Source organism: Lygodium microphyllum, chromosome 4 (assembly GCF_053477565.2).
Source record: "Lygodium microphyllum isolate KBCC chromosome 4, Lygodium_microphyllum_v1.1.10, whole genome shotgun sequence".
In the NCBI taxonomy this organism is placed as follows: Eukaryota; Viridiplantae; Streptophyta; class Polypodiopsida; order Schizaeales; family Lygodiaceae; genus Lygodium; species Lygodium microphyllum.
The window spans coordinates 156,160,190-156,169,572 of NC_141138.1; the positions used below are offsets into that span (position 1 = coordinate 156,160,190).

At 41.3% G+C, this 9,383-nt stretch overlaps 1 protein-coding gene across 1 annotated transcript; it reads right to left on the reverse strand.

Moving 5' to 3' along the window:
• Nucleotides 1–5,910: 5,910 nt before the first annotated feature.
• Nucleotides 5,911–8,949, reverse strand: LOC148037812 (expansin-A2-like). The gene is made up of 3 exons (XM_087676775.1): nt 8,492–8,949; nt 7,255–7,579; nt 5,911–6,639 (listed from the first exon to the last, which is right to left on the reverse strand). The coding sequence occupies exons 1-3, from the start codon at nt 8,670–8,672 to the stop codon at nt 6,333–6,335; spliced, it is 813 nt and encodes a 270-aa protein (XP_087532901.1). The 5' UTR covers nt 8,673–8,949; the 3' UTR covers nt 5,911–6,332.
• Nucleotides 8,950–9,383: the final 434 nt, after the last annotated feature.

Sequence of the window (9,383 nt, forward strand, 5' to 3'; positions counted from 1 at the left end):
AAAATTTGCCAACAAAACCCAATCTTATTGTGTATGGTTTTCAATTAGCTTGAGAGTACAATGCATAATTAATATTAACTTCAAATTACCGTTTGCTGAAAATCCGTAATCGCATGATCAATGATCTCAGATTGAAACTCGCCAAATTGTCGTACGTGTTCTATAGACAATCGGCGTTTTCGTCTAATTGCCAACTTGCATTGAGAGCAAGGACATGGGACACGCTGATTAAGATACGTCTCGCAGTCTTGAATAATAAGACCTTCGTTTTCCATCTTATCTACATTACAGCAAATGAGGCTTAAATGGATAGCTTTATGGAGATGTATGTCAAGTTGCAAGTTGACCATAAATCTTGCATTGTATATAGTAGTTGAGAGATTTTCCGATGTTATATCTCGGCCTTGTATCATGCTCAAGGATTTATTTGTCCCGGTAGATAATTATTTGTTATATCTCGGCTTTGAGTATAAGTAATCCATTTTAAAATTAATACGCGCCATCTATGAAATTTAATAACTATAGTAATAAAATTTATTTCAATCAATTCTACTCATAGTCATAAGACCTGAGAGAAAATATCCTATACTCAATTTAAGGGTTTCTTCTTCTATAACAATACTTTTGGGTTCATTTTGATGAAGTACCGTAATGACCATTAGCTAGGGTATCATTTTCTTTTAGTCCTTCCGTTGACTAGTTGGCATGATTTCTAATTTGGTATGCCTATAAAGTTAATACAAAAACAATGAATTATACATATCACAATTAGATCCCCTACTTGGACATTATAAAGGAATTGATCATTTTTTAGCCATCTTAAAGAGTCACCAATGTACGTGGCCCATGGCAAAGCACATTGCATACCATTATCGATAAGTCTATTATCTTAAATTTCCTTCCCCTTCCTCTCCCTCTCTTTCTCTCCCTCTCTCTCCCTCTCCCTCTTTCTCTCTCATTTCCTCTCCTAAACAAGCAAAAAAGAAAGTGATTCAAACAACAAACAATCAAACCCGTCGTGAGAGAGAGAATGCACACTCTCTCTCTCTCACCCTCTCCCTCTCCCTCTCCCTCTCGTTCTCTTTCTCTCCCTCTCTCATTTCCTTCCCCTCCCTCTCCCTCTCCCTCTCTTTCTCTTTTTCTCCCTCTCCCTCTCTATCTCTCTTTCTCTCTCATTTCCTAAACAAGCAAAAAATAAAGTGATTTAAACATCCTCCAAGCAAAAGGGAGAGGGAGAGAGACAATGCACTCTCCCTCTCTTTCTCTTTCTATCCCTCTCTCATTTCATTCCCCTCCCTCTCCCTCTCCCTCTCTTTCTCTCTCATTTCCTCTCCTAAACAAGCAAAAAATAAAGTGATTTAAACATTAAACAAGCAAAAGGGAGAGGGAGAGAGAGAATGCACTCTCCCTCCTTCTCCCTCTCTTTCTCTTTCTCTCCCTCTCTCATTTCCTCCCCCTCCCTCTCCCTCTCCCTCTCTTTCTCTTTCTCTCCCTCTCCCTCTCCTTCTCTTTCTCTCTTACTCTCTTGTTTCCTCTCCTAAACAAGCAAAAAAGAAAGTGATTTAAACATTAAACAAGCAAAAGGGAGAGGGAGAGAGAGAATGCACTCTCCCTCTCTTTCTCTTTCTCTTTCTCTCCCTCTCCCTCTCTTTCTCTTTCTCTCCCTCTCTCATTTCCTTCCCCTCCCTCTCCCTCTCTTTCTCTTTCTCTCCCTCTCTATCTCTCTTTCTCTCTCATTTCCTAAACAAGCAAAAAATAAAGTGATTTAAACATTAAACAAATAAAAGGGAGAGGGAGAGAGACAATGCACTCTCCCTCTCTTTTTCTTTCTCTTCCTCTCTCATTTCCTTCCCCTCCCTCTCCCTTTCCCTCTCTTTCTCTCCCTCTCTTTCTCTCTCATTTCCTCTCCTAAACAAGCAAAAAAGAAAGTGATTTAAACATTAAACAAGCAAAAGGGAGAGGGAGAGAGAAAATGCACTCTCCCTCCCTCTCACTCTCTTTCTCTTTCTCTCACACTCTCATTTCCTCCCCCTCCCTCTCCCTCTCCCTCTCCCTCTCTTTCTCTCTTACTCTCTTATTTCCTCTCCTAAACAAGCAAAAAAGAAAGTGATTTAAACATTAAACAAGCAACAGGGAGAGGGAGAGGGAGAATGCACTCTCCCTCTCTTTCTCTTTCTCTTTCTCTCCCTCTCCCTCTCCCTCTCCCTCTCCCTCTCCCTCTCCCTCTCCCTCTCCCTCTCTTTCTCTCCCTCTCTCTCCCTCTCCCTCTCCTTCTCTTTCGTTTCCTCTCCTAAATAAGCAAAAGAGAGTGATTTAAACCTTGAACAAGCAAAAGAAAGAGAGAGGGAGACTCACCAATGAGATATGGCGAGCGTGGGGCGGCTTGTCTTTGCGATGAAGGCTCCTCCTCTCCTTCGCGAACAACGGCAGCGGCGGCGGCGGCAAGTCTTCTTCCTCTTATTCTCTCACAAAGCCTTCGCTCTCTCCCTTGCTCTCGCTCTCAAAACTTGAAGCAAAAGAAATGAAAACTGCGCTCGGGTTTCAGCCGCTTTTTTTCCCTCTGGCGTCGCAAATAGTGACGCCAATAGCAACACCGCTATCCGCCGTCGCTAATTGGCGTCGCTAATGGCCCAAATCCTTGTAGTGGTCTATTTTCATTATGTTTCGTCTCCCTTTTTCTCTTTGCACAAGTTTGTGTCTAATATTGATGTTGTGGATATCTTGTTAGTGGGATCTAATGATGAATGAAAAACACACACACTCTCTCATTAAAATAATTCCTCACCATAACATAGTTTTATGAGCTCTTCTTATCTTTCTCTAATACATGTTCATGATAAGATATGCAAGCTACCTAAAGAACACAACAATATTTTTTCTCCATATTGGCCACTAGGTTTACCTTCCAAATGTATTATCACACATAGTATTGATGTTGTACCAAATAGTAAACTTAGTATTTGTCCACTATTAGTGAAGCCAATGAAGTAGAGAAATAATTGATTGGTTATCTCCAATGAGGAATTCTTCAGCCTAGTTCTTTTCCATGGGCTTCACTTGAGGGGGTCCACCTTATAGAACATGTAAGATACCACATGAGTTCAAAAGAAAGGGTATTATATTTAGTAAAATTTACAGGAATATATTTAGAAAATAGTCTTTTTAATTACAATTTGAAAAAAAATCCGTAAGTTTAGTGAAGTAAAAAGGCTCATTTTAAGGCATTATAGCATGTAAAGAAATGGTATTTCTTAATATAATTTGAACGCACATTATATAGATGATTTCTTATAGGTGGACTTCCCAAGAGGCTTCACCAATGTTGCTAATGAAGAAGGATATATCCATACAAATGTGCATAGATGACCATGGTGTACATTTAATAATAATAAAGAATAGGCATCTACATTCTTATGTTGAGAGTTGTTTGATCAAATTAAAAAAGAATTATAGCTCACCTAGATTGACTTGAGATAAAGACATCACCAAGTTTAAATATGAATACGTGATGTTCTTAAATCATCCTTTGAAATGTGCTTTAGACACTGTGAGCTTTTCGTATATACCTTTTAGCCTAACTAATGAGATTGTAGCATTTGTGATAGTTATAATTAGTATCTTACATTCATATCTAGGAAATTTTGTGGTTTTCCTTGATGATACCTTATTTACAACCATTTTGAATAAGAACATTGGGACCGTCTTTGCTTAATCTTTCAAGTGCTCAAGAAGCATAAATTATATGCAAAGTAAAGTAAATGTGAACTTTTCAAGATGGAAATTCACTATTGTGGTCATATAATATCTAAAGAAGGTATTATGATTGATTTAGGAAATGTTTAAACTATCTTACAATGATCTCATCTTACAAATTTTTAGGAGTTGTAGATATTCCTTAATTTCATAGAATTTTACTGCAACCTCAACAAAGATTAGTTAAGCTAGTTATTCCTATGATGATGAACCAATGGAAAGTAATTATGAGTGCCATGATAGACCTAATGCAAGTCATCCATAGATAAGGAAGAGCTATGCGCATGTACATTGAGACTTTTATTGGTTTGGAATGCATAAGGCTATAGAAAAAAATATTATTGCACATGTACCTTGACACTTTTATTGGTTCAAAATGCATAAGGATATAGAACAATATGTTATTCAATACCAAAAATGTCAAGTGAATAAAGCTAAGTCCCTAAAGGTAAGTGGGATTTTGTACTCTTAAAGGTTCTTAACAACAAGCAAGAAACTATCTCTATGAATTTTATTGTTGGACTCCCTATTATCAATCATGATCATGATGCCATTTGGATAAAGGCGGATAGACTCATCAAGACGTGTGGATTTATTATAACAAATTAAGAATCTTGAATTAACATGGCTACTTGTGGAGAATATTTATTAGCTATATGGCTTATGCTTACGTGTGCGCGCGCGTACACACACACACACACACACTCTCTCTCTCTCTCTCTCTCTCTCTCTCTCTCTCTCTCTCTCTCTCTCTCTCTCTCTCTCTCTCTCTCCCCCTTATGTGTGTTTACCCACTACTTAATTCCTACCTTGTTGACCTCTTATGAGACTTGTATGAGAATATGTCAAATCTAAAATAATGTGAACTTAAGTATCGAGCAAGTGCATTTTCCACACCTTTAATTTTATACTACCTACTTCTACCCTTCATTTGGCTCCATCATCGTCATAATAATCATATCCATCATGATCATGACTTGGTACTTTTTAGGCATTTTGCTCTACCTCAAAGCAAAGCAAGGAGTAAGACTACTTCTAAAGAGCTTCTTTGACACAAAGAACTTTAGTACTTCAATAAAAGACGTCTATTGTATAATATCCTCCATCCAAAAAACAAGTTCAAGAAAGAGATCATGCCTCAAAAACTAGAGAAAAGTTATCACAACTACCTCATTCATCTGGCAATATGTTATTAGTCCTCACATCATTAAGCATTATGTTTGGGAATCTCTAAAGGTTTTAATAATGTCAAGTACATAGGCATCATGGATAAAAGGAACAACTTGCATGTTGTTTATGGCTAAAGGCATGATAAGGTGGAGCATTGTTTATAACTAGTTATGTTAGTTACAAAAATGGACATCCACTAAATCTTTTTCAAATCAAGTAATGTAATGTAGAAGTCTATACATCTAGAATCTCTAGTAAGACCTATCCAATGGTAGATAACATGAAATATAGCATTGCATTATGATCAAGTGTAAACATTGATTAGTTTGGCATGCTAATGTAGCTTTAGTAGCTACCTTTGAGACTGTAAAAAAGTGGCTATGTTGAAGATCATAACAAGTGGTACACTTTGCCATATATTCACCCACTATATATGGATCACAAAACCATGCGTTTTCCAAATGTATGAGGGTGGCAATAAAAAGTAAGGAAGAGCTTTATCCCAACTATTACTTTTTAGCGGTTTTATCAATACTTTACCAATAATTAGAAAAAGCTGCCCACTATTCAAGCACTTTGTTCTCAAGCTCAACAACATTCACCAAGCCATTTGTATTAACAAAAACATATAGGGAGGCCCCTTTCTTTTACCCTTGTGTGTGTGTGTGTGTGTGTGTACACCTATGTGCATAGATATTACATGCCATGTAAGTGCCGAAGATGAGGATTGATAAGAAAATATTAAGACAAGAATGTTAATTTAAAAGTCAATGCAAACTTGTTGAAAGGGTAGGATGAGTTACTAAAATCAAATCAAAACGACCTTTATAAAGAAACTAAATACGGTCTTAATATACTTGACATATGATGCTATGTTTTGTTGATCACATCTACGCATTCAACGACTGATAGGTGCAAAAGAAAGAAAAGTGTTATACAATAATGCAAGATAACATATGATGGTTTAATTATTATCTTCTCCTATAAACTCGCATAGCTAAGAATGGCAGTTCAAAACAAAGGCTTTGAAATGTAAAGTTATTGAAATGTTATGATTGTTGTTCATTGCACATGCTGCAATACACAAATCTTGGTGGTACATTACCACTCCTTTGTAAACACACTATATCACATAAAATAACTCCAATAGTGGAGGAAATTGGTAAGGAGATGGAAGGGGGACACGTAAGAGTGGAGAATTGCTTCTTATTGGGAGGAGACGTGTCCAAATGTGCAAAGAGGTTGCTATGATACGTCCCGCGCAAACCCGCTATTTACTCAAAGGCGTGGAGAGAACTCCGACGGTATGCAATATATATTATAGAGTCGCTACTCATGCGACCAAATTGGTAAGATACTTAGCTTGTGCGTTTTACGTCAAGGTTAGAATAAAGGACTCAATTACCCGCCTAGGGGAACTGCTCACCCATGAAAGTTTGTCCGAATTGCCAATCGGAAGGTGCAACGTCGTAGGACGTGATGGTACGACCATCGCTTGTGGTGACCTGGAATGAGAGGCTCTGACCGTCGAGATTGGCATTGCTTTGCCAGTTCTGGCCCCAGTTGCGGCTCATGGCCTGCCACCCAGTTGTAGAGCCCTTCACTGACACCGCCTGAACATCACCAGCGCCACCCACATTCGTGATGAGTACAAGGTTGAAGAATGCGTGGCCGTTGAGGGTGAACTTGATGCCACCCGTCTTCACGCAGGGCACTCTGCATACACGCAAGGGATCATGGGATTAAGATGGGATTGCCCACCTTGACGCAATCTTATATGCAAGAGCTGGGATAATTGACATATCAATACGGGACAAATATATACATAATTCGAATTGGGAAGTAGATTTGAATTATGGCTTCGCATTAACTCGTCAATGATCATCTTTCATGAATTATTAGGTCTTGTAACGCGAGAACCAGTCGGATCATTCATGAATACTCTACTGGAAGTCCGAAGCACCTAAAGGTGGCACCTGCACGTTTAATAACCTGGTTTTTTGGGGGCGGGCGCGGGCGCCCCGCCGCCGCGGGGTTGGAGAGAGAGAGAGGGAGGGCCTGAGGGGGAGAGGGAGACTGTGTGTCTGTCAGTGTGTGTGTGTACGCGTGTCCGACCCCTCCCAAAACCGGCCGCGGGGGAGGGGAGAGGGAGACTGACAACTGTGTGTGTGTGTACGCGTGTCTTACCCCTCCCAAAACCGGCCGGGGTTCAGCTTGTTCCTTTTTTCCATTGGATGGGAAAAAAGTTTTTCGTGAGCACACTGTGTACGAGAGAGAGATAGAGAGAGAGAGAGAACGTTTACGAAAAAAGAGAGAGAGAGAGAACGATACCTTCTGTAGAGAACAGGCACGATGCCGCCCTTGTAGACGCCAATCTTCTGGAAAGCGGGCTGGGCCATGTCGAAGTGCTGCAGGGGCGGGTTGCACCAGCCGCCATTCGTGTCGGAGAGGGCGAAGTTGGGCGGGCACAGATTGGTGGCCGCGACGACCACCGAGCTGTCGCCGCCGATGCACCACTGCGGGTCCGCCTGCGCATCGCATCGGATCTCGAAGCACGCGCCGCAACTCAGCCCGCCATTGAACAGAACCGTGCTCAGCGCCGCCGTGCTGGTGCCATAGCCCGACGTGTAGAGGTCGCCATAGCCGCACGCACCTCCTGCAGGCAACAAAACATTATTATACCGACATCACTGTACGTCAATCAATCATTAGCAGCAGTCGGAAAGCATCCGCTTATCATCGAGTCCCATGATGAATCTATATTCAGCATCGACATTGATCATGCTATATCAGTAGCCCCACGCACTACCTGCAGGCAACTGCAACTACATGCTGTATGATCTACATCAATATACATCTATCACTAGCAGCAATCGGAGAACATTCGCTTGCGGTACTTAGTCAGTCTGCGCCAGCTATATTCAGCATCGACATTAATGCTGTCACTAGAATCGGCACAGACAAACTGCGCTCTACTTATCTGCACTGCATTGATCATGAATCATTATCGAGATTCGGTAATATCGGTGCATTATCAATTTATCAGCATCGCGATTCGCCACTACAAGGCTATTATAACTTACAAGTATGCACTATGCATATTACCCCTAATAGTACTTGTCAGGGCGCTGGTCCTTATCAATAATTATCATGTTATCAGGATCGCCACTACCAGCTTTTATCAATATGCATATTGCGCCAGGACCCAGGTACTAGTAACTACGTATCAGGGAGCTGATTATTAGCACTGCATTATCACCTTTATCAGTATCGCCACTGCCAGACTCTGTCAATGATCATGTTCGAATTATCGATGCGTACTTATCTGTACCAGGCGTATTGCAGTGACTTGGTCAGTATCGGGATTCGGATCTCTTGCATTGCTCATAGTTGTCAATCATCAGTGCATCTCTTTACAGGAATGAGGACAGATACTGCGCCAGTGAATCAATGCTACGACCATTATGAGGGTCGACATCATACTGCTGTCGTTATGTACCGTCGGAGAGAACATTAACATAAACGGATGCATATATAGAGGGCAGTAACGAGAATACAAGCTTATTACCCATGGTGCCTGAGGCGTCGCTGCCGCCGTAGAACGTGGCATGTGCGTTGTTCCATCCGCTCTGATCCGTCGGCTCGCCGCCATAGTACGACGCGCACACCCCAGAATGATTAGACCAGTACAGGAAAGCAGCCAGCTGCTGCAAGAAGATGAGAAAGGTGCCAAAGATCAACCGAGCCATCTCTTTCTTTTCGGCTTGCAGCTAGTGCTGTGGATGGGACAGTTATAATATTCACTCGATTCGATCTCTCAAACTCTCACTCGCAGTCTTTCATTTGGTGTAATAAAATATAGATTCTAGAAGAAAGAAGAACGAGGTTGTACCCTCGGATATCTCTGATGAGTCTCTCTGATACTGATTTCTGCTTCTCTGTCCTGCAAACCTAACGGATATATATAGCATGAGATATCATCCCACTTCAGACACTCACTTATCTGCGCCCCTTCGTCTAGTCTGGGTCTCATTAATAACTTCAGGATGAATCGAATAAAGCTTGCATGTAAATTAGCAGAAGCTCGTGCTGTGGGCCTTCCCATGTCGATCGCCCCAACATGGCTGGTCTTGAATTCTTGACCCTCTTGGGGCGGCAGTCACAGCGGCTCCTCCTGCACTTTAGACGTTAGGCCGTACTCGGCTTCGGCTTAAAGAGAAAACATGTGGTGTGCTCTGTGAAAATTGGAAGGTTGTTATCTTAACAGCTTCCAACTTTACCGGGACCGTGCCAAACTGCTTAATTCTATAGGCTCTTGACAGTTGTGGTCCCATGTTGACTTGCACGGATCCGGACACGACGGATGAACAGGAAAACCAGGAGCCTACAACACGGTCCTACCAAAGCTCATTTTAGGTTTTAGGTGGAACAGTCTTAGGGCGGAACAAGAAAGTTCATTG